Genomic DNA, 24,347 nt, shown 5'->3' on the forward strand with positions numbered 1-24,347 from the left:
AGCGGGCTGTCGGCGCTGCAGTTGGCACGCCGCACGGTCTCGGGCAGGGCGTCCCTACTTATAGTGCGTGTTCGCTAGCTCGTGAGCTGCGTCAGGGAGTCCCTCGTGTAGCCGGTGCAATCTTGAGGGGGGAGCAGGGCGAATGGGCGAAGCCTGGCGAAGGTGCGCTGGGATTGGGAGTTGCGTGCGTGCGTTAACCTGGCGCCACACTCATTGCGGCCGTTTGTCGGCCCGACGTTTACTAATTTAGTCCTTACCCCTACGTGCAAAGGCATTACTCGAACCCACTTACCTTCCTCGTTGCAGCCGGCATGAACGTGGCCATGAACCTCGCGCAGGGTGCGTGCACGCGATTTGGGACTAGTTACTCAAGCATCAATGCTGATCATTATTGCTGGGCTGCGGTAACATTTACCGGATTGCTGAGCGGCTGTGCACACGGCGCCATGCAAATATTCAATTCCGCCCGCATACCTCGGCTCTTTCGCGGCCCCGCAGGCCTGCCCAGGCACTGTCTGAAGGCGGTGGGAACTCGAAGCGCGCGCTTGAGCCGAGGTGCGCTCAGCGGAGCTCAGCGACTGGGGGGTTGTTCGGGCTGGCACGTTGTGTGGGCAGCGCGACTAGCCCATTTCGCGACATGTGTGCACCCATGCGAGGGGACGGGGGCGCTCGGCGGGGGCAAAAGCCGGGAGCACTTGGCACGCAGTGTGGCTGCAGGCCTCTGGCCTTCCTGGGGGAGGGGGGGAGGGGGCGGCTGCGCACACTGCACGTCCAGGCCCCACATGGCTTGGGCTGCGCGAACGGCCCACCCACACGCCCGTAGTCCCTGGCAGCTCCGTGCATGCCGCAAGCACAACACCCCTGCTTCGCACCTAGTTGCATACACGACTTCATCCGCCACCAAGCGACGACTCATCACTGCCGCGCTGTCCCGCCAGGCCTGTGCACGCGCGTGTCGGCCTCCGCCAGCGCCGGCGAGCAGTTTGACTTCGACCTGTTCACCATCGGTGCCGGCAGCGGCGGCGTGCGCGGCTCGCGCTTCGCCTCGTCCTATGGTGAGACCTGAGTTACGTAACATGAATCATGAGACCTGAGGTCTGAGACCTGAGGGCTGGGACCTGGTTTCTGAGAGGCCGCACAAGGACTGAGAACACCTGAGTGGAGGGGAGGGGAGCAAGCCGGGTGTAGCTAGCACGTAGCGAGGAGGAAGAGCCAACGGGTTGGAAGGGGGACCAGGCCGCACGCTGGCGCCAATGAGGATACAGGAACAGCCGAACACAGCCGGTAACTAGGTGACTGACGGATGACAGCTGGCGTAGCGGCGGCAGGGCGCGCTGCGCGCTGAGGCACACGAACACACGGCGTTCCCGGCATCCCAATCCTTGCGGTCGCCCCCGTACCCCTGTGCGCACATTGCAGGCGCCAAGGTGGCTGTGTGCGAACTGCCCTTTGACTACATCAGCTCCGACACCAAGGTGTGTGTGTGTGTGTGTGTGTGTGTGTGGGCCGCACGTGTGTGCATGTGAGGGTGTGTGGGCCGCACGTGTGTTAAAGAGCACAAGGCCACACCTGTGTTTGTATGTGTGTGTGTGTGTGTGTGTGTGTGTGTGTGTGTGTGTGTGTGTGTGTGTGTGTGTGTGTGTGTGTGTGTGTGTGTGTGTGTGTGTGTGTGTGTGTGTGTGTGTGTGTGTGTGTGTGTGTGTGCATGTGTTGTTAGGAATTTACAAGGGAATGCGTGTGCGTGTGTGTGTATGTGTGTGTGTGCGTGCGTGCTGTTGTGGGAAACCATGACAGCGCGCGCCCGCCCATGCGTTGAGAGTCTTACCAGGACACTCGCCAAACCGGCAGGTGAAGCCTCTGCGTATGTTTGTTAACAAGCACAAGGGGCATTGCGGTACCGGTATGTCCGTATGTGTGGTTATTTGGCTGTCGTTCTTGCCGTCCTCACCACGCCCGCCCCGCCCCGAAGCCGCACAACGCGGCACGACACCCCCCCCCCACCCCCCGCTCCCGCTCACCCCCGCTCCCGCTCACCCACTTGTCTGTACCATCCTTGCAAACCCCCGCTCCCACCCCCCGCTGGACTTCACGGACATCGGTAACAACGCGTCTACTATGCTACTGTACCTGCCTACGCCTTCACTTCTTAATTAATCATGAATGTAACCCCCCACCCCCACTCCACCAGGGCGGCGTGGGCGGCACGTGTGTGCTGCGCGGCTGTGTGCCCAAGAAGCTGATGGTGTACGCGTCCGAGTATGCCGAGGAGTTCAAGGCCTCGCAGGGCTTCGGGTGGGAGTGGGGGCGGAGGTGGGGGGGGGGTGGAGAGGGGTTGTAGATACCAGCCGAACCCAATTCAACAGAGCGAGGAGGAGCGCGTGGCCTATGCTTTGAAGGAAGGAGAGGGGAGATTCGGTCAAGGGGGGCGGGAGGCAGAGGTGGCAGAGAGGTGAAGGGGAGGTGGCAGAGATATGCCAAGGCGAGGAAGCTGGGAATTTGTTGAGGCGAGGTTGGGTTACAAGGGCGGCCGGCGTCTGCATGGATGTGTGCAGCAGCACCCATCACGGCAGCACCCATCCAGCCCATCGCCCGCCCGCTTGCGCTTGTTATCGCTTCTACCTCTACCCTGCGAATGTGCATGTGTATTAAAGAGCACAAGTGTGCATGGGGTTTTTGTGTGTGTGTGTGTGTGTGTGTGTATAGTGTTTGTGTCGCCCTGACCTGCCCGCTTACCCTTGCTGCCGCTGCTGCTCCTCCCAACCCTCCCCCCAACCCCTCCTGCCCCCCAGCTGGACGCTGCCGCCTGGCGCCGCCACGCACAGCTGGACCGCCTTCATTGAGGCCAAGCGCAAGGAGCTGCAGGTAGGTGCGCGGCGCGGGCTTGGGGGGAGGGCGGCGAGGGGCGGAGGTAGGCGGAAGGGGGGGATTGAATATGAGCGGGTGGGGGGTTGGGCCAATGACGAGGCACTCGAAGGCCGACAAGCACCTCGGGACTTTGACGCGTCGTTTGCGCCCGGTGACGGACACGACTGCGATGGGCATACGTCCCACTTCCCGCTGTGTGCCGCTGGTGCCGCTCTCCCATATTCACACTCGTGCCCACACACCCACACGCGCTCTCATAAAGCCAATGCGCTGCTTCACACGCTCTCGCACTGCCACGCCCGCCCACGCAGCGCCTGAATGGTGCGTACAAGAACACGCTGAAGAACGCCAAGGTGGAGCTGGTGGAGGGGCGCGGCCGCGTGGTGGACGCACACACTGTGGAGGTGAGGCGGGGGAGAGGGAGGAAGAGGCGGGAGGGAGGAGCAGGGGGGGAGGAGCAGGGGAGGGGGCAGCCAGTTATGTGAAGAATGGAGTGGTTGGGGGGGGGGGGGCAGCAGGGGAGGCAGGAGCAGGGTGGGGGGTAGCCATCCATATGAAGAATGAAGAACTCGGGGGGGAGGCGGGCCCCGCTGGGAAGTGCAAAGCGCTGTATGGGGTGTAGCGCTGTGTGGCGCTGGCGTGTCAGGGCCCCCTGTGTTGTGTCGGAGGGCTGTGTGGGGATGCGTGGGGTTGTGTGGAGGTGTGTGGAGGTGTATGGGTTGTGCGGAGAGTTGTGGGCCATGAGGTTCGACCAGGAACTGGGGGTGAGGAGATACCGGCAGTGCGTGCGCATGACGACACGGGGCAGCGGCGCGTCGCGCGGTGCGGGCACTTAGGCAACCCCCGCTGCCCGCCCGCCCGCCCCCTCTTGGGCAGGTGACTTACATTCGAGACGACAGCAGTAGCACCAGCACCAACACCAGCAGTAGCAGTAGCGCCGCTGCTACAGCCGATGCTGGTGCTGCCTCCACCTCTACCCCGACCCCCACCCCCACCGCCTCCCTGCACGACCTGGGCGCCTGGCTCAGTGCCCCGCCCCGCCCCGCGCCGCCGCCGCCCCCTCCCCCTCCCAACAACCCACCACCGCCACCACAGGTTGACGGCAAGCGCTACCGGGCCAAGAACATCCTCATCGCGGTAAGGCCGCGTGTGTGTGTTCCTCATGGCGGTAAGGCCGCGCGTGTGCTCCGACGGGGGGAGTTTTCCGTTGCAGGGCGCAGCGGCGGGGTTTCCAATGGAAGCCACGAGGCAAGCGCGTGCATACACACACAGGGGCGCCCGCTTCCTTGCCCGCTCTCCAACACACGCTTTGATTGCCTGGTGCTCACTGACACGCACGATGTGTGTGTATGTGTGTGTGTGTGTATGTGTGTGTGCACAGGTGGGCGGCAAGCCACACAAGCTGGACATCCCGGGCGCCGAGCTGTGTATCACCAGTGACGAGGCGCTGGAGCTGCCCGCCTGCCCGCAGAAGGTGCGAGCGGGAGTGGCGGGCGCTGGGCTGGGCTGGGGTGGGGTGGGCTGGGGTGGGGTGGTGTGGGTTGGGCTGCGCTGGACTGGGCTGGAGGAGCCATGAAGGAGGTGGTGACACTAGATCCCCGCAAACATACACAACGCCACACACACACACACACACACACACACACACACACACACACACACACACACACACATCGCACGCTTCCAATGCAACGAACACTCTTAATGACACACACCCTGCCTCACGCAGGTTGCTGTGCTGGGCGGTGGCTACATCGCTGTGGAGTTCGCGGGCATCTTCTCGCGCTTCGGAGCCGAGGTGCACACCGTGTACCGCCAGCCCCTGCCCCTGCGCGGGTTCGACGAAGAGGTACGGGTGTGTGTGTGGGGGGGGGTTGTAAATACCAGCCCAAACTAAACCAAAGCCAACGAAAACGGGAGTGCAGGCAGAGGCGTTAGTTGCGAGCGATAATACTTATGGGATGTGGGCCGAGGCGTCGCGGAGTAGCAGGGCGAGCGGCGCCGGCGATAAATGTCGCCGCCCGGGCTCGGTGACGCGCACAACAGCAGACAGGCACGCGGACGCGACAAGCAAAACCCACGACTTACCTGGCGACCAGGAAAGCAGCCCCGACGCCAGGCAGGGAGCGTCGGGCCAGGAGCACGACATGTGGGAAAGGGGCAAGGCAAAAATCGGAAGGGCAAGGCACAGTGAAAGGGCCGAGGCGTGTCGGCAGTAGGATAAAGAAGGGATAACAAAGACAAGACTACACACAAGCCCAGGCGGCGAAAGAGGCAGAGAGGGCGTGAGGCAAGGGTTAAGAGGTAGATGTGGGTGGCATGGGGACCGGTTAGGGGAGAGATGACGGGGTGCTGGGCAGTGTGCGGGCCGCGTACGGCTCCCCACAGGCACTGCCAGCCTGGATGCCCCGCACGCAGAGGGGGCACCCAGATGCAGGGATGGTTAGTCGGGAGGAAGGGCGGGGCAGGCAGGGGGGGTTAGCCGTTCGTGTGAAGGACGGAGTGAATTACATCACAAGTGGGGAGGGGTAGCCGTTCCTCTGAAGAAGGGAGTGAACAAACCAAAAGGGGGGCGTTAAAGCAAACGTTTAAGGGGGGGGGGGTTAGCCGTTCAGGAGGGGGAGGGTGGGGGAGGGGTAGGAAGGGAGGGGGCGAGGGGAAGGGGGGATGCGAGGCGTGGATGCGAGGTCAGAGCCGTGAATGGTGAGGCCAGTGGAGAGCATGGGGGAGGGCAGGGAGAGAGCAGCGGGAGCTTCGGAAAGCGGGCAGTGTGAAGTGCTGATAGCTGCACACACGAAGACACACACACATACACACTCACACACATGCACGCGCCTCTTACGCCCCCACGCTGGTCCCCCCAGGTCCGCAAGTTCGCGGCGGAGCAGTACGCGGCTGCGGGGCTGCACCTGCACGCCGGCTGCAACCCGGTGTCGGTGAGCAAGCAGCCCAACGGCAAGCTGAGCCTGGTGGTGAAGGGGCCGGACGGCGCCACCTCAACACTCACCGACCTGGACCAAGTCATGATGGCCACGGGTGAGATGATTCTTCCTTTGTAGCTTAAATTTACTGGTTGCTTGAGAGAGCTTATTTGTTCGTGCCTCTCTCCATGCCCGACCGAAGTCTGGGGTTCTTTAGGCGCATGCACAGTCATTTTCGCGCAAACAAGGTCTGCCTCGCTCGCGCTCGTGCAGGCCGTGTGCCCAAGACCTCGGGTCTTGGGCTGGAGGAGGCGGGCGTCAAGATGGGCAGCAAGGGTCAGGTGAGGTCGCGTCTCTGTGCATGTGTAGTTGTCGATGCTGTGATGTCCGGGGTTTCCGGTCAGCCAACGGGGCAAACACCATGCAGTGACACGGCCATACGCCGGAGTATTGCGTGCATATACACCTTGCTTTTTGCTATAGCTCCGGGAATGCTCTACACCTCAACAATAGTGCACCGAAGTGCTGCTGCCACAACGCTCGCTGGTTTCTGTCCAACGGGTATATGCTCGGCCCCTGACGTCGAGGATGCGTGGATGACCTGCCGAATGGTGGACGTGCGGCCTCCTCCCCACTGCCCCCCCTATACTACTGTTCCTAGCTACGCCTGTAAGGTCATCACTCCAAACGCCTCCACACGCCTCCACACACACGCTCACGCCGCAGGTGCTGGTGGACGAGTACTGCCGCACCAACGTGCCGTCCATCTGGGCCGTGGGTGACGTCATCGACCGCATCCAGCTCACGCCGGGTGCGTGACTCACGGCGGGCGCACGTGCGGGCGGTTGGGTAGTTGGTGGTTGGTCAGTTGGTTGGTGGTTCCAGCATGCAGTGGCGGAGCACCACCATGTCCTGCATCAGCGCCGGCCGGCCCTGGCGTCGAATTTCCCCCCTCGTCCCCAACAGCAAACCTCTCTCCACCTCTCAACCCTCCCTCCCTCGGATCCCCTCCATCCATTAATCCCCACCTACGCCTGCTGCACTGGCTATACCTTCACTTCGTCATGAATGTAAACCTTCTCCCCCCCACAGGTCTACCATCTACCACTTCCTTGACTAGTCATGACTGTAACCCCCGCGCACTGCAGGCGCGCTGGGTCTTGGTTTCGTCGGGTTTGCAACAAATCCAACCCCACCCCCCCCGGGGATTCGTCTGCAGTCTTCTGTGCATCCTGTACCGCTTTTCCAAACATCCTTGCAACCCCCCCCCCCCGCAAACACACTCCCTCCTCGCAGTGGCCCTAATGGAGGGCATGGCTGTGGCCAAGTCGGTGGCGCACAACACGCCCACCGTGCCCGACTACTTCGCAGTGCCCTCCGCCGTGTTCTCAAACCCCGAGATTGCTACCGTGGTGAGTGCGTGCGCGTGAACCAAGAGAGCCAAACCGCGTGCTTGCTCTGTGTGTGTGTGTGTGTGTGTGTGTGTGTGTGTGTGTGTGTGTGTGTGTGTGTGTGTGTAAGCACAGGGCCGACGCCGGGCACCTCGCATGCACAGTTTTGCGTTTCCCCTTCCCTTGTGTTGTCTGACCCAATTTCCCCGCGCACGCACACGCACATACACACGCCCTCTTCCCCGCACCCTCCACTTCTTGTAACCCCCAACCCCGCCTCCCCCCCCCCCCACACAGGGCTACAGCGAGGAGCAGGCTGCTGAGAAGTACGGCGACGTGGACATCTACACCACCAGCTTCAAGCCCATGCGCAACACCATCAGCGGTAGCCCCATCCGCACCTTCATGAAGGTGTGTGTGTGGGGAGCGGGGGTGGAAAAGCGGTACAGGATGCACTGAAGACGGGGTGGGGTAGTCCATTCCAATCCCAAAGTACACCACTGTCAACCCAGAACCCAGAGCGCGGGGGGCGGCGCGGCGACGCCTGATGGTAATTACTGATGTACACGGACTGCTCACACAGTACCGTCCTTTCTTTTCCTATGCTCTGCACCTATTACCTTCCATGTACTCCCTACCTCTTCCTCTCCAATCCACAAACGACAACCCAACACAATCCAAACATACCCACGCACAAACATACACGCAAACAGATTGTGGTGGACGCCGCCAGTCAGAAGGTCGTGGGCATGCACATGGTTGGCGCGGAGGCGGCGGAGATCATGCAGGTGAGGGGTTAGCGGGGTTGGGGGCAGTGGGGGTTGGGGGTGGGTGTGCGGGGGCGGGTTTGTGGGGGCGGGCATCGAAGTGTTTGTTCCAGGCGCGACTAGTCGCTTGCGAAGACGGGGCCGAGAGCCGGCGGGGGAGGGCGGCGTGTATGTGTGTATGTGTATGCCTGCAGCTGGTGGCTTACCTGCCCCTGCCCAACTAACCCCCCCCATCACTTGCCTAAGGATGCAACTACCGTACTCCGTCTTGCATGGACGGCTAGAACCCCCAGCTTCACTCCAACCACGCCGCCGCCACCCGGCACAGGGCTTCGCTGTGGCCGTCAAGGTGGGCGCCACCAAGCAGCAGCTGGACTCGGTGGTGGGCATCCACCCCAGCGCCGCCGAGGAGGTGCGTGAGGGGGCAGCAGGGGGGGGGGAGGCAGGGGGAGGGCAGGGGGAGGGAATTCCATTCATGATTACTCAAGACGAGATGATGGGAGCGGGGGGAGGGCAGGGGGAGCAGGAGCACAACGGCGAAGGGGGCGGGTCGCTGCGGAGACTCACCAATTCAGACTCGTGCCGTCATATCTGCGTTTTGTGGTATAGATGGTTAAGGCGGCGGGATGCGGACAACGGGTGGGGGTGGGGGCCTGGGGTTTGCTGCCACGACAAAGGGGGCAGGACAGCGGCAGGACAAACGCACAGCCACGTAGCCCTCCCCCCCCCCCCCACACACACGCACACACTCTGTCGCACCATTGTATGCCGACCTCGGTGCCGCCGCTCTTCCCTGTCCCCGAAGATGGTCCACCGTCTGCCACTTCCTTATTAATCATGAATGTAATTCCCCTCGCCCTCCGCCGCAGTTCGTGACCATGCGCACGGTGAGCCGCCAGGTCCGCAAGCCCGCCTAGAGGCCGGCGCGCCGCTAGGCCTGCAACAGCGGAGGCCTGCAGCAGCGGAGGCCCGCCGTGCCATTGGTGCCCGGTGCAGCAGCCGCGGCAGCTCCGGCAGTAGCAGCAGCAGCCGCAGCAGCGGCTGTAGCAGCAGTGGCGCAAGGGCCTGCGCACAACAGCTCCTGAGCATGGCGGGCCCCTGTGCTGTCCAGAGCCGGGCCGCTGAGTCTGCAACAGGGAAAAGCTCGAGTCCATTTTGCTCCGAGGATGGGCTTTGTCCTGTGTGTTTGTTTTTTCCTTTCGAGGGAGAGCCACCTTTCTTGTCCTGTGTGTGTCCAGATCGTGACGCGCCCGGCTAGGAAGGCGTGTATAGAATGACGTCGCCATGCTCTGTATGGCGGCGGGATGCAGTGCGTGTCAAGAATTCGGACTTTTTGTGGTGTTGCGTCAAGAGTGTGCATGTTGCTCGGAGGTATGAATATATGGAGGAGGTGAAAAGGTCCGTCGGTGTCCATAGGCGTCCATGCGATTTGCATGTGGCATGCTATCATGCCGGTTTGTGGTCCCTGGTTGTCGCCTTGGCGGGCTGACTGGCTCTGTCAGCTGCGCACGGATGCAGGCGCGCTGTGGGATGGAGGGGCTGGGCTCTTGGCAGTTGGCGGCACGGGGGCACCCCACGGAGGCACCCCACCCTTGGGTTGTAAATCAGATTGGTTGCATGTCTCGCATCCGCCCCAGCGCGTGTGGAAGCAGCCGCACCGCGTGCGTCAAATGGATTGCAGCTGTACCCCTGAGCTGTACCGCATGTACGTATCACGAAAACACATGGCCTTGGCCAGGGCAAAGGGGTGGCCACTTGGCCACTGGCTGTCAGGCGTATCAGCAGACTCCTAGGGGCAAGCCCCCAAACCCCCAAGACGTCCGAAAATACCGTACCGGCAAACCTGCGCCAAAACGTCTACACTCCATAGAAGCGCGGTTCAAAATCCCATGTGTCTACCGCCGTGGACGTGTCTACCTCCACGGCTACAGCTGCGACACGTGTCTACCGCCAGGGGGGGGGGCTCAACCGCACGCATGCATGCACACGCAATCACGCACCAGTCTCGCTCATGCTGGTCCGTAAGGCCATGTCTGCAACCACCCTCATGTGCCCCTCATGCAGATATAACAAGAGCTTCACACCTAACACCGTCTTCCACCCACCCCCACACCACATCCATACCCACAAGGAGACGATGCATATGCTTAACATGCCCTGACCTTCATACCGGTACCATCTGTATGAATGTTGCATTCATGCCACATCACGGCAGCCCCGAAGCTTGTGCGTTCGCGCGCACACTCGTACTTTGCCCCACGACCCACCACACAAGCCCCAGCACCCCTTCCCAACTCTCCTGCCCTTCCCCTCCTGCTCTATCACCCTCACTGCCCGCAGCCCCCGCCAGCTCCTCATGCGGCCATCAGCGGGTGCAGCCAGTGCTGCAGCCGCTGCGGCCCCAGTGCCGCCGCCAATGCCGAGCCGTTAGCGCCCCGGTGCAGCCAGCCGCACCTGCGCGTGTGCGTGTGTGTGTGCGTGTGTGTGTGTACGGTATCCTAAAGCACAAGGAAAGGAAACGCTCGTGTATGCGATGCGGTACTCAGGACTGTGTGTGTATGTGTGCATGCATGTGCGCTGTGCTTGGAAGGTCCGGTATGGGTTCGAGACTGCACAAGACTTCGATGTGTGTGTGTGTGTGTGTGTGTGTGTGTGTGTGTGTGCATATGTGTGTGCGTGTTACTTATAGGGAGCATGTCATCGCTTGACTTGACGCACCTCATGAGGCCGGCCGTGTCCGCTGCCGGCGCCACACCTGCCGTCAGCTCCGCCGCCGCCTCCAGCCACATCACATCCAGCTGGTTGACCACCCGGGCGAAGCTGGGGGAGGGGAGGGGAGGTCGGGATGGGGGCAAGCACGACGACACGAACCGTGGCGGTGGGGAGGCGGTAAGGTGGCGAGGGGGATGGCGATGGGGTGGCAGTGATATTGGACGTTGGGACGCCGAGGTACGTGCTTCGGGGCAGGATTGGCCTCATACATACACGCGCACATGCGCACACAGCCGCACGCTGCTTGCTTGCGCATTGGCTTACACAGTCTTGACCCCTTGTGCTTGCTTTACACACGCACGCACACGCATACACATTCCCACCTGTACAACTGGCGGTCTGGCCCCTGCGCTGCGCGTATCTCCCTCAGCGCCTCATCTGCGGGGTGGCAGGTGCGGTAGTCCAGCTTGCGGTGGTAGTGCAGCGAGTCCGTGGCCAGCGTGTGGGACTGCGGGGGGGGGGGCAGTGGGCGACACAGGGGGGCAGAGGGGGGCATAGGTAAGGAAGAGAAGGAGGGGGAGGGAGAGGAGGGCAACATTTGGGGCTAGGGCAGGTGGGTCGGGTTGTGCCGATGCAGCGGAGTGGGGTCAAGAGGCGTGTGGCTGCGTGGCTGCGGGAAGCTTGGCCGGCGCCCTGCCGGCTCCGACCCCACACACGGCGCGCGGCCGACTGCGGCACTGGACCCAACGCCACCATCCGATCCCCTTCCCACCACCACATACGGTAACGCACACGTACAGTTTCCCTCCTTTTGCGGGCGCTCACCTCTGCCAGCGTGGCGTTCCAGCCCAGACCCAACGCCATCACCGCCGCCGCCCCGCCACCTGCTCCTCCTCCTCCACCACCTCCTGTTCCTCCTCCTCCTCCTTCTCCTGTTCCTCCTCCTCCTCCTTCTCCTCCTCCTCTGCTGCCCCCGCCTCCCACCGCGTCCAGGTCCAGCACCAGATCAAACTGCAAGAGCTGGTCGGACGCCGCCGCCACCGCCTCCGGTCCCAGGGTGCCGAGCGGGCTGTGGAAGCCGCGCTCACCCAGGAAGGAGCTGCGGCGCCGGATGTGGGTGGGGGTTACATTCATGATTATTTACGAGGATTGAGGGAGGGTAAGGATGGGGCTGAGTTGGGGGTAGGGGTCGTCATTTCCCGTGTCAAATTCAGCCAACCGTGGCCAGTGATGTGCAAAGAGACGTAAGGGATATTCCAGTCCTCCAAAGCGCCCTCATGGCCCCCTCCCCTCCCATCCCCTCTCCTCTCCCTCACCGCAGCATGTAGTTGTCGGCCACGGGCGGCGCCAGCTGTCGTACGAAGGAGGCGTTGGCTCCGCACACGACGTTGTGGAACACGTCCTCGCCGTCGTCCGGGTTGCGCTTCAGCCAGTAGGCCTGAGGAGCAGCAGCAGCAGCGGCAGCAGCGGCACATAGGGAGGGAGGGAGGGAGGCGATGGGCGAGTACGGTAGCGCAAGAATGGGTGGAGCGAGCGGAGTAGTGTGGAGTAGCGGATGGGTACTGGTAGGTGAAAGAAGATAGCGGTGTGTCGAGGCACATGACACACGCACCGGGTGCCCTCACACGCACGCGCAGACACACACACACACACACGTTTCCTTTCTTGCGCTCTCCAAGACTCGACCGGTCACCTTTATGAGCGTCAGCATGAAGCGCATGTGGCTGTGCTGGCGCCGCAGCGGCTCCCTGTGGTGCGCGCACGAGGAGGATCATCGGTATGATGCGTGCGGTTTGACGCGTTGTGGTGCAGCCGGTGTGGTGTGGCTGGTTTGGCGCGATGTAGTGCGGCGGTTGGGCACGTGGGCGGCGCCCAACCACCGCCGACGACGTGGACACAATCATGACAGGCACAAGCAGCGCCCCCGGCCGTTGAGACTGTCGGAGCTGGTGGGCACGTACGGCAGGTGCTGTTGCTGCGCGAGCCGCCACCGGCCCTTTCTGCGCACCTGACAGTGACCACGTTCACAAACTGGGGACACAGGTGCGCGTCGTACATCTGCGCATGTGCAAATGTGTTCCGGGGCCCGGGGGTTCAGAGAGTTAGCGCTACCGTGCCATGTCCTTGTCCCGCCCCCCCATCTCCTTGGTAACCACGATTCAGAAACAGGCAACATGGCGGAAGACACAATGCGACTGGACGGCCGTTCCAACAGGAAGAAAATCCCTGGGAAATGACAAAGCTTTCCCTCCCTCTTTGCCCCCCATCCCCGCTTTATCCCTCCCCTTGCACCCACCCCTCCATCCCCGGCCAGCAATGTGTACTCGTTGCTGATGAAGCTATAGCCGGCGTCAGGCGCTGCCACTGCCGCGAAGCGCTGCCGGCACGTTCGTGCCGTGTCAGGCCGCTCCACCATACCCCAGCGGCCCCACCTGCGCGGGTGGCGTGCGTGCACAGGACCGGCACGGGGCGTGTGTCAGGAGGCGTGTGTGTTCCTAGGGGGCGTCCACAAGGCCCAGGAGCACATGGTAGGAAGTGCGCGGGTCGCTCGTGTACCACAGTACGGCAGCAGCTTGTGTTACGGAGCGCTGGGAAAAGAGGAAAGCGTACGTGTGTAGGTGTGTCAAGGGGGCGAACGACGCGGTCGCCCGCTCCACCGCACGCCAAACCGCAGCACCATCAGACACAGTCATCACCCCTGCACCCCCCCCCCCCGATGCCTTGACTGTTTAGACCTCTTAGGCTCGGGCACATAACTCCCTCCCCCGCACCCCCCGCCCACACACACACGCCGCCTGTTGCCGTTTGCAATTGTGCAGGACACGCACTCACAGGATGCGGTGGCCCCTGCTGACGGCCAGGTAGGCGGGCATGTCGATCCAGCGGCACTCGTCACTGAAGCCCCGCACGTGCTTGCCCAGCGTGGGCGGCGACACGCAGCCGTTGGCGCCTGCGGCGTGGTGGCGGCGCCGGGAGGTGGGCGTGGGGCGTGGGCGCGAGCGTGGAATATGGGATGCTGGCGGGAGAGGGTGATTGGTATGAGAGTGGGGCTGGGTTGGTTGGGGGAGAAGAGCAGAGGAAGGCGGGAAATGCCCATAAGACCATTGCCCAGCCCAGCTCGGGCAGTCCGTGAAGGTGGCCCCTCTCCTGCATCCGCCTCACCCGCCGCCTCGCCCCAGCTGGTGCCGCCGCTCTTGCTGATGTGCAGGTGCTGCAACACGCCCCGCGCCTCCACAGACTGGCGGTGAATTGCGTACAGCTGCGGGGTAGGCATGAGTGTTCAGCTGATGTGTAGCATTTGTATGTGTATGTGTGTGTGTGTGTGTGTGAAAGGGACACGAAAGAGGCGGGAAGCGGAAGCTGCGGATTTGTAACCACTCCGAACCCCAAGACGACAAATATGATGCTGCAAAAAGGTTGCTGCAAAAAGATTGCTGCTAAATGAAAATGACCTATACACGCACCAGCGCAAACATGCGTGCCAAAAGTGCAGCAGGCGCAGCACCGGCCCCCGCTTCGCCTGGCTCTCCTGCCGCCCCTGCCCCTGCTGCCCCCCCTGCTGCCGCCCCTGCTCCTGCTCCTGCTGCCCCCGACCCCAGGTCTGACTCGCACACGTCCCCAGTCAGCCATGCCGCCACCAGCTGAGACAGCAATACACGCCGCAGCAGCGGCAGGCCGGGTGCGGGGGCCAGCGGCATTCGGGCCGCCTGCATGGCGCCACCGCCGGCGTTGCCGCGCACGGCACCGCCTGCACCCCCGCTGGCGGCGGTGGCCGCCATGGCTGCCGCCGGCACGGTCCGGAAGCGCGGCGCCACCGCCGCTGTGCCCGGCACCGCGCCTGTGACCACCCCGACGGTAGCGGCCTGCTGCAGTGTCGCCCGTCGGGACTGCTGCTGCGACTGCGGCTGCTGCTGCGCCTGCTGTGCAGCGTCCGCACCCGCACCCGCATCCGCATCCGCACCCGCGCCTGCCGCCGTTGGCTGTAGCAAACCACGCTCTCCTCCTCCTCCTCCTCCTGCGCCCGCCGCCGCTGCTACTGCCACTGGCTGTAGCTCCAGGCCGTAGTGGCGGCGCAGGATGACCTCCAGGAAGGCGTTGGCGCCGGCGGCCCAGGCGCCTAAACAGGAGCCGTTCAGGGCGGCGTAAGCGGCGGTGTGAGCTGCCAGCCAGCGGCCGGCGCCGCTGCGCAGCTCCAGCACGGCTCGGAGCTTGGTGGTTGACGGCATGGCGACGGCGTGACGCAGGTGACTCAAGATGACGCTGCGAGGCTGCGGCAGCTGCGACGCCCGCCGTGGCGGAGGCGGCTGCTGCGCGGTTCCAGATTCCCCGGAGGCGGCGGGGGCGGGCGGGGCGATGCCGGTGCCGCCAGCCTCGGCCTCCGCCGCGGCCACCGCTTCGGATGCGGCGGCTCCGTCAAGATAGGCGAAGCGCCGCAGTGCCGCCAGCACGGCATCTGCTGATGTCATCTGGCGGTCAGCCGCTGTTTGTTGGTCGGCTACTGCCGGCTGTTGCTGCTGCTCTGTTGCGTCCCCTGCGGTTCCGGCTTGCATGGCCTGGCGCAAGCCCCTCCCCGGCACTCGTATGCCAGCAGCGTCGACAGATGCCCCGAGCTGTGGTGGCTGCTTGTGTGCCTTCTGCTGCAAGTGCCCGACCGCGGTGCGGAGCATGCGGCCCTCAGCGCCAAACAAGCGGCTACGCTGGCCCCGGGCCGCGCCCGCGGGCGCGCTAGCGCCCAGTGCCCCGGGCGGAAGCAGAAGGAGCAGGAGCAGCGACAGCACGCAAGAGTGCAGCAGCGACCCTGGCCGCAGCGCCGGCTTCCGCGGCCGGTGGTGCGTCAGAACTCGTTCTGTGCGTTCGCGTCCTGTACCTCGCGGCAGATGCTGCTGCTGAGATTGCGATTCGCTTGGCTGCGCTGAGAGTTGGCAGGGGCTGGGCGCACGGGCGGCTCCAGCAAACCATGCCAGGCCGCTAGCTGTGAGTGCCCATGGCGCGTGTGCGTCCGGGGACAACTGCCTTCGCCAGCTGTGGCTGTTCATACCTTAGGAAACCGCTATGTTATGGTCGAAGAGCCGCGCGCATTCAAGGTTTCCAGGAGCGGAGAAGTGCCAGGGTTGGAAGGGGGCTCGTGGCGGGCTGCCGATGGTCACCGGCCTGCAGTCAACGGGAGCATGGGAGTCACAAAATTGAAATAAGGTGATCACCACGCATCAACGCAGTACTTTGGCATCATGTTTCGCGCGCGAAGCCGCACTCGATTGACCAGCGCTTTGCTGCTCCTCCTCCCTAACTACCTTCAAACTTATTTAAGCCCAATGAAACTTTGCTTAAAGCAGAACTGAAGCGCCGGCGTAGGCTATGGATCGCAGCGGATGAAGTTTATCAACGCAAAACCAAACTGCCAGGTCTCATTGCGTGTTGGGACATGAAATAACACCTGACCTTATTTATTCTGTTGGTAACACACGCCCTGATGTCGTTGCTGGCAGTCAGACAGCGCTCTGTGGAGGTCTCGCCCACAGCTTTTGCTGACGCTTGCGCTGCTTTCCGGGTGAACTCCTCCAGTAACGGTACGCCCTGTAAATGTGTTACAGGCAGTCTTGCGCTGCAGAGTACAACTGACCGTACATCATGCTGCATTCCGTGCATGTTGCACGGAATGCACGCGCTGAGTGCATTCGTTCAAGTAGTGCATTTGTCTGGGGCGGGCGCCTGGGGCTGGCATGCGCCTCGCCCCTACAGCAGAGAGTCTGTGACTTCGTGTCTTCGGCACTGCTCATGCGTGATACCCGCAGCTCACTGGCCCTAGCTCTACAGCTCTCCACGCCCCAACACTTGAATCCATCGCCCCAAGAGGCCTTGTCCGGCGCCCCATTGTTGGCTCCTGGTGCGATATGGCGTTACCAGCAGTCGCCCATGGCTCCACCCCGCCTTGCGCCCCGGCCTCAAGCCATACACCAGCACCGTACGCCGCAGCAAAGAGCGCCTGGTCGAAGACACAGCCTCCGTCCGAGACCTCCTGGGGCCTGCATCTGTCCGCGCTCCACACACACACACACACACACCCTGGCAGGCGCTACCGCAATTTACCCCACCTTCCCCCACAGCCGTTCGGCAATAGGTGCCACAAAACCACCCCCGCATGCCACAGCCTCTTCCATTTTCGTCACCACCCGGTCACCGCGGCCCGGTTCACACTTCGTACGGAGTCGCCCCACCCAATCTTGGCAGTGTCCCCGGCAACACATCAACTCCGTGCCAACCGCACATGCGCAACAGACACACGCCGCCCATCCACACTCTCACGGCCGCTGCAGCGTCGCCTTGTGCCCTTCCCGTTCCACCTCTGCCTCGCCTGTGACTGGCAGCTTGTGGTACCAGGCAAATTCAGATGCGGCCACGAACGTTGTCAGTGTTCTAACAAGGGAGCCCCGTCCTAAACGTTCGATTCCGAGCCCCCGCCGACGCCATACCCCATGCCGTTGCTTTAATGTCGATCGAGCATCACACAGACGGAGCTGGCACTGTGGCAACGCCGCGAGGCAAATCTTTGGAGCCGAGCTATTGCCGCTGCGACCAGATTTACCATGCACCGCCTTGCAAACGGAACACATCTCTTTCGTTCGGTCAATTCAACATCGGCGTAATCCGCTCTGACATAGACCCTGGACACTTGGGGCATAGCTGCCCCATCCCCTGTCCCACATTGCGCGACCCGGAGCAAAAGGATGACAGGAACACTCGCATGCCCGACGTGTGCCTTGTGTGGGCCCCGCGGCTCCACCGTCGGTAGCTAATGGCTCCCGCAAGCGGTTGCCACATTGCCCTCGATCCGACACGGATTGCACAAAGCCAGGCGCCATCCCCGGGCCCTCAAGCAACCGCTGCTCAACCCAGTGGTCGCCTCAGGTCAACGACAACATATGCACCATGCACGGTCCTTCAATTCTGGCTGCAGTTGTTCCCGAGCCGGCAAAGCTGCGTCACACGCACATGTTGCGGCCGCTCAGCTGCGTTTCCTCGTGCTCTTCGACTCCTCCAGCCGTTCAATCGTCGTCCTCGGCGATGGCGAACGAGTGGCTAGCGATGGCCGCCGCCGGCTTGGCCGCCGCTTCCTCACCGCCTGATGCCCGGATGCGCAGCTTGATGCGGCCGGAATCGTCCGACGCAAGCGACAGAGCCACACCGCCGTCAGACGGCGCCGCCGCTGCAGCGGGCGCTGCAGGCACCACCGCAACGGCGCCCTTGGCAGCCGGAGCAGGCGGCGGTGGCACCGCTTCGGCCGCTGGAGCCTCCTTCTTCGGAGTGGGAGCCGGCGCGGGTGGGGCGGCAGCTGCGTCCGCAGAGGGCGCAGAAACGGACGCGGGCGCGGCCGCCTTTGCAGACTCCACCTTGCCCGCACCGCCGCCGCCGCCGCCGCCGCTCTTACCGCCAGTGCTACCCGCACCCTTGCCGCTGCCCGGCTCGGCGACCTCCGCCGCCGCGGGCGAGCGGACGCTGATGCTGAGCTTGACGTCTCCCGACTCATCGGCCCGCAGCGCCACCGTAACGCCGCGGCCGCCGCCCTTGCCGTCCTTGCCGTCCTTGCGCGGCGCAGCCCCACCACCGGCGGCGGCACCGGGCGCGCCACTGCTGCCCAGCATGCGCACCACCGCGGCCTTGGCAGAATCAGCCACGCCCGCCGCCTTCGCCGCCTGATCGCCGCCCCGCTTCTCCTTGTCCCCCTTCTCGCCCTTGTCTCCCTTCTCCGCCTTGTCCTTGCCGCCTTTTTCCTTCTCCTTGTCTTTGCCGGTCCCGCGACCGCCACTGCCCGCCTCGGACGAACCCGAGCCCTTGTCACCCTTCTCCGGCTTCTCCTTCTCCTTCTCCTTCTCGGCACCCTTCTCCTTCTCCTTGCCCTTGGCGGCCGCCTTGCCCTCCGCGCCCTTAGCGGAGCCGCCGCCGCCGCTGTCCTTGCGGCTCAGCAGCTCAGCCACGCCGTTGCGCTGCGAGCCCGCGCCAGCACCGGTGGCAGCGGCCGCCGGCGCCCCCGCCGCACCGCGCGCGGGGCGGCCGTCCCGGCCGGCAGCGGCCGCGCCAGCGGCCGCGGCTGCGCCGCGGCCGCCAGCCGGCGGCGGCGGTGCCGGAGGCGCCGGAGGTGCCGGCGGCGCGTCGCGGCGCGAGCGCGTGGCACGAGCCTCATCCACGATGTCCTGCGCGGAGCGGCCGGGGCCGCCGCGGGTGTCGCCGCGGGCGTCACGCACATCGCGGCCGCCGGCGCCGCCGCTGGGCGGCGCGTTGCGGCCGTCGCGGCCGCCGTCGCGGGGTCCCAGCGGCGCGCCGGGCCCGGCGCGGTCGCGGGGGTCGCGGGGGCCAAGCGGGCCACGGGCGTCCACGGGGCCCGGGCCGGCTCGGTTGCGGCCGTCCCTGGAGGCAACAAGCACGAAGCCAGACCATGCGGTAGCATGTCGTCAGCAGGTGGGCTGTATGTGTGGAAAAGTGACAGCGCGGCTAGCTCCCGGGCACCGGGCTGCCCCGCAGTCCGCCCCATGCCGAGTTTCCGGACACACCACCTCCATAGGCGCCCATCTCCCCACCTGTCGTGTCCGCCATCCAGCCGCACGTCCTGAGCGGCGTAGCGGGGCGGCGGCGGCGGCGCCGGCCGGCCGCCTAGGCCCACACCCGCACCCGCACCCACACCCGGCGGGTTGCTGGCGCCCGGGCCGCCTGCGCACAAGCCACAGTGCACAAAGGGGCAGATAGGGCGTCGGGGCGGGGCTGGGCGGGGCTTAGGTCGCGGTCGCAGCTAGGACCAGCACCTACCAGTATCAGGCAGCGACCGTCGCGTTCGTTCAACCGAGACCCGCCCTCGCACCCCCTGGCCAAAGCATGGAAAACGCTGGGTGCGATGCACGCGGTGATGCGGACTGGTGGCTGCTTCCCCCGCCTCACCGACGGGCGTCGGTCGTCGCCACCATACCGTTTCTCACGCGCGCCGCCCCAACCCAGCCAGCAACCCGGCCCCGACCCCGACCCCTACCCCAACCCCAACCCCAGTCCCGCGGCCCAGACCCACCCGCGGCCGAGGGCGCAAACGTCGACCACGACGGCGGTGGCCGGCCGCGGCGCAGGTCGTCCGATCGCAGCGGCTGGTACTTGCGCCCGCCGCCGATCACGTCCAGTAGGGCGCTGATGGGCACGAACCAGGGCTCGCCCGCGTTGCGGCCCGCCGCCGCCGCCGCCAGTGCCTCCGGCGCCCGCCGCTCGGCGTCGTACTGCTGCGCGTTGATCAGAATGACCCCAACGGCGCGCACGTCACCGCGCAGGTTCTTCTGCGAGTACCAGCCCATCATGCGCGCCGGCGCGAAGGGGCCCTGCGAGCGGTGGTTGTGGTTGTCAAGGCAGTGATGCGAGAGATATGTGCGAGAGAGAGTGTGTGTGTGTGTGTGTGTGTGTGTGTGTGTGTGTGTGTGTGTGTGTGTGTGTGTGTGTGTGTGTGTGTGTGTGTGTGTGTGTGTGTGTGTGTGTGCGTGCGTGCGTGCGTGCGTGCGTGCGTGCGTGCGTGCGTGCGTGCGTGCGTGCGTGCGTGCGTGCGTGCGTGCGTGCGTGCGTGCGTGCGTGCGTGCGTGCGTGCGTGCGTGCGTGCGTGCGTGCGTGCGTGCGTGCGTGCGTGTGTGCGTGTGTGTGTGTGTGTGTGTGTGTGTGTGTGTGTGTGTGTGTGTGTGTGTGTGTGTGTGTGTGTGTGTGCGTGCGTGCGTGCGTGCGTGCGTGCGTGCGTGCGTGTGTGTGTGTGTGTGTTGCCACTGGGATCATCTGCACCTACTGCAGCGATTTGTGCCCAGAGAACCTCTCGGGCGCTCCCGTCGCCCACCGCTTCGTTCCGCCACTCCGCATATCACAGTGCAGCCCCTTTTGCATTTGGTTCGGTTCAGTTTGGGCTGGTATCTACAATTCCACCCCGCCTGTTGCCCCCGCCGCTGGCGCCCTCCGCCTGCGTCCAGACCCCCTCCGCTTCCTCCCCAACCCCCCCCCCCATGCCAACCCTCCCCAACCCCACCCCTCTCACCTGCACCCCGCCCTTGTCGTCCAGGTAGTACCACCTCAGGTCGGCGCTGTTGTCGCAGAAGAACAAACCCACCGCCTCCTGCATGCGCGGCGCACCGCCGGCGCCGCCCTCCGAGCCGCCGCCTCCGGAGGCGGCGGCAGTGGTGGCGGCTGGCGCCGCCACGCCCGCCGGCTGCGCCGCCACGGCGCCTGCCGGCGCCGCCGCCGCGCCGCGCTTGGCGGCGGTGCCGGGCTGCGCCGGCGGCGGCAGCGGCGTGTAGCCCAGCACCCTGTTGATGTCCCGGACCACCAGGCCGATCTGGGTCCAGTAGCCGCCCACGCAGCGCACGTACACGCCCGAGTCAAAGTGGCCTGCGGGGCACAGGGTGCGGGGCACAGGGTGGCGTGATACGGCGATGGATGAAGCGGTCGGATGGGGTTGCACGCGCATCCCGCGATGCCTGAGCCCAGACAGTCTAAATTTGAACCCGTGCGGCACCCTTCGCCTTCGCGCCAGGGGGCAAGGTCACCAGCAAGGGGCCCAAAGCCTACGCCCGCTGGTGCCTACGCGCCTCCTGGCACTTCCCCGGCGCTGCCTGGCGCCGACTGCGCAACCCCGTGCCGCAACATTAGCCGTGAGCCGCGGACACAACCCGTGCTGTGCTGCCGCCGCCCCAAACGCAGTCCTCGCCCGCTCACCGTCGCACCACCAGATGTACATGTGGCTGACGGGGAAGGGCCCCTGCACCTGGCCCTGCGCGGCGAGGCAAGGCAAGGCAGCGGGCGGTGGGAAGGGGGGCATGTGTGTGTGAGAGCGCGGCGAACGAGGAGGCACGGGGTGGAGGCACGTACGGTGTAGCGTGGAGGGGGCAAAACCAGGAGGCGGGCAGCCGCGAGGCCGCACGCATGAGCCACCCCTGTGTCGACACCCCCCTTAAGTGTTGGGATCACGTTGGCGCGACGTCAACACCGCTTCTGCGGCACCGCGTGCACTGTGTCCGAATCCGCCGACGGCGCCAGCGGGCTGGGTCAGTTAGCTCCGCAGGGCCGGAATGAGGAGCCGCGTCACTGTTGCACCAGCCACGTCAGGGTCCGGCAGCCGCCACGCACCACAGCCCCGCGCACGGAGCCCAACGGTGCGAGCGGCTGCTATGTGCGGTGCGTTGCGATGCGGTGCGTTGCATTGCGATGCGTTGCGTTGCGCACGAGCCGTGCTGACACTCAAACACGCCCTGGCGGCCCCAAGCGAGCCAACCAAGCCCCGTTTGCCTTCGCGCCGTGACGCCACCTGCTGCCGTGCCGCGCTGCCTCACCCATCCGCGGCCGCATGCGGCCACCCCCCCCCCCCCTTCGAGCCTACACACGTACATTCACCGTACATGTTGCCCCTGTGCTCACTGTCACAGGACCATGGCACATACACACAATACGGTACGCTCGCTCTTCTTCCTTTCCCAAACACGCGCACATACACATACACACACACACACACACACACACGCATGCAGCACGACACGACACGAAACACACACATGTACGACCCCCCTGGGCACAACACACACATACACACACACGTACCGCGGTGTCCAGGTACTCCCACTGCACCTCGAACGGCGCGTCGCTGCTGGTGGACGGCAGACCCGGCAGCTCCGCCGCGCCCGGCGGCAGCTTGGTCGGCTGCGGCGGCACCGCCTGGCGCGCCGCCGCCGGGGCCGCAGCCTGCGCCTGCGGCTGCGCCAGAGGCTGCAGAGGCGCCGCCGGGGCCGCGGACCGCTGCTGCAGCTGTGCCTGCTGCTGCTGGGGCTGCTGCTGGGGCTGCTGCTGCTGCTGCTGCTGCTGAGGCTGCTGCGGCTGCTGGGGCTGCGATGAGGGCGAGGCTGAGTTGAACATGTGGTGGTAGTGGCTGTACATGGTGTGCAGGCGCAACGTCTCTTGCGTCAGCTGCGTGCCACTCTGCTGCGCCTGCTGCTGAGCCGCCGCCACCGCCGCCGCCTGCTGCTGCGCCTGAGCCTGAGCCTGCTGTTGTGCCTGAGCCTGCTGCTGCTGTGCCGCCGCCTGCAGCTCAAGCTGCTGCTTCGCCGCCGCCTGCGCCTGCTGGCCAACCAGCTGCGAGCGGCCCGCCGCGGCGGCCCACTGGCTGTTCGCAGCGGCGGCTGCGGCCGCCGCCGCTGCCGTCAGCGCCGCCACCGACGACGCGCCCTGGGTGGCGGGCGCCGCCATGGAGCCAGGGATGGTGCCAAGAGGCGAGGCACCCCAGCCCGAGGTGGTCGTGGCGGCCGCAGCCGCGGCGGCGCGGTTGGCGGCGGTCTGGTCGAACGGGTCTGTTGGCAGCGGCTGTGCGCCGGCGGCGCCGGCAAGCAGCCACGCCTCAAGGTTCGCCAAAGAGCCGGCGGGCACGCCGGCGGCGGCGTTGGCGGTGCCGCCGGCAGCCGCTGTCGGCGTGCCGCCAGGGCCGGGGCGGGCGATGGCCGACCCGGCGGTGCCCGCAGCAGCCTCCTTGCCGGCCTGCTGCAGCTGCGCTTGCTGCTGAGCATGCTGTTGTTGGTGCTGTGCCTGCTGCGCCTTGCCGGCGTGGGCGGCCGACAGGCCCGTCGCATTGCCGCCAACCGGGCCCCCAACGCGCTGCTGTTGCTGCTGCCGCTGCTGCTGCTGGCTGGCGCCAGCTCCGGAGCCGCCCAAACCGGCGCCTAGCACGCCGCCTAGGCCCCCCGAGGCAGCGGCGCCGCCTAGCCCGGAAGTGCCGAGCAGGGGGTTTGAGGCGTCAGTGCCCAGAGGGATATTGCCCCAGCCCACACCAGCGGTGCCTGCGCAAGGGTGGAAGGGGCGCGTACAAGCAACGCAGGGTGAGAGCCGGTGTGACGTCGGGTTGCCGCGCGCGCATGGAGCTGGCTCCTGCGCGACACGACGAGGTCACGTGCAAAACTGATGTTGCGAGTGGGGCTCAACGGAAGATGTCCAGCTTCAACTCCGTGCCGGTCCAGCGACATAGGTCCGGCAACATTCGGCCCAGCAGCCCGTCCATTCCAACGGGCTTTACGAGCAGGCGCATATCTTGTTTAACGACTTTAATGCAATGATACGTGTGCTGCTGCATGCGGCCTGCGGAGACGATGCTGGGTTTCCGCGGGAGCCTCAGCAACTCGCCTGAGGTGCCGAAGCCCGCGCTCCAACCCGTTCCAGAGAAGGGCAGGCCCCCAGCCCAGCCGCTGGAGCCCGCTCCTGAAGGTCCTCGCCCCGTGCCGCTCATTCGTGTTGCAAACTAAACCTGCGAGCAGGAGTGCAGAGTGCATGATCATCACCGCGCGATACCAGCACCAGTCATGCCAGCATGCTTCATGTCATTCGCATGAGCACGTCTCATAGCCGCGTGCAAGCACTGCTATCACAGGCGTTCGCGCGCTGAGTGTAGACCCGAAGCGGTTTTCACACAGTGTTCTGCAAGCGCTACCAGTAAGCAGCGCATTCATGTGCATGGCGCTGAGGTATCGCACTCACCTACTTGAGATCCGTCCAGACTGCGGCTAGCCCGGGACTTTTCCTCCCGGGGGACCGCTCGAACGACTCCTAGACGAGTGCAGACGGTCAACTTTAACCTGTTATAAGTGCTCGAAATTAACGGGAGGATTCCGGGAGCCCCTACCCTTGGGCCTTTGCGTGCCCATGCAACACAA

General features: G+C 65.0%; 3 protein-coding genes across 3 annotated transcripts; 1 reads left to right on the top strand and 2 right to left on the bottom strand.

Annotated features, from left to right (window-relative positions):
- Nucleotides 1-236: 236 nt before the first annotated feature.
- Nucleotides 237-9,559, top strand: CHLRE_09g396252v5 (uncharacterized protein). The gene is made up of 18 exons (XM_043065795.1): nt 237-339; nt 499-555; nt 939-1,055; nt 1,420-1,475; nt 2,189-2,292; nt 2,790-2,862; nt 3,177-3,269; nt 3,961-4,002; nt 4,247-4,339; nt 4,595-4,714; nt 5,730-5,901; nt 6,060-6,127; nt 6,513-6,597; nt 7,083-7,198; nt 7,475-7,588; nt 7,891-7,965; nt 8,273-8,356; nt 8,814-9,559. Exons 1-18 carry the CDS (start codon nt 312-314, stop codon nt 8,859-8,861), a joined length of 1,545 nt encoding a protein of 514 aa, XP_042921276.1. The 5' UTR covers nt 237-311; the 3' UTR covers nt 8,862-9,559.
- Nucleotide 9,560: 1 nt separating this feature from the next.
- Nucleotides 9,561-16,076, bottom strand: CHLRE_09g396289v5 (uncharacterized protein). Its single transcript, XM_043065796.1, has 12 exons — nt 15,948-16,076; nt 14,121-15,807; nt 13,819-13,915; nt 13,489-13,606; nt 12,953-13,088; nt 12,665-12,714; nt 12,350-12,404; nt 11,973-12,094; nt 11,482-11,755; nt 11,040-11,164; nt 10,663-10,764; nt 9,561-10,398 (listed from the first exon to the last, which is right to left on the bottom strand). Exons 2-12 carry the CDS (start codon nt 15,690-15,692, stop codon nt 10,299-10,301), a joined length of 2,751 nt encoding a protein of 916 aa, XP_042921277.1. The 5' UTR covers nt 15,693-15,807; nt 15,948-16,076; the 3' UTR covers nt 9,561-10,298.
- Nucleotides 16,077-16,229: 153 nt separating this feature from the next.
- Nucleotides 16,230-24,246, bottom strand: CHLRE_09g396326v5 (uncharacterized protein). The gene is made up of 8 exons (XM_043065797.1): nt 24,172-24,246; nt 23,821-23,941; nt 22,255-23,480; nt 21,376-21,430; nt 20,699-21,048; nt 19,709-20,006; nt 19,230-19,359; nt 16,230-19,059 (listed from the first exon to the last, which is right to left on the bottom strand). Exons 2-8 carry the CDS (start codon nt 23,921-23,923, stop codon nt 17,700-17,702), a joined length of 3,522 nt encoding a protein of 1,173 aa, XP_042921278.1. The 5' UTR covers nt 23,924-23,941; nt 24,172-24,246; the 3' UTR covers nt 16,230-17,699.
- Nucleotides 24,247-24,347: the final 101 nt, after the last annotated feature.

The sequence above is a fragment of the Chlamydomonas reinhardtii genome, chromosome 9 (genome assembly GCF_000002595.2).
Source record: "Chlamydomonas reinhardtii strain CC-503 cw92 mt+ chromosome 9, whole genome shotgun sequence".
NCBI classification, from domain to species: domain Eukaryota; kingdom Viridiplantae; phylum Chlorophyta; class Chlorophyceae; order Chlamydomonadales; family Chlamydomonadaceae; genus Chlamydomonas; species Chlamydomonas reinhardtii.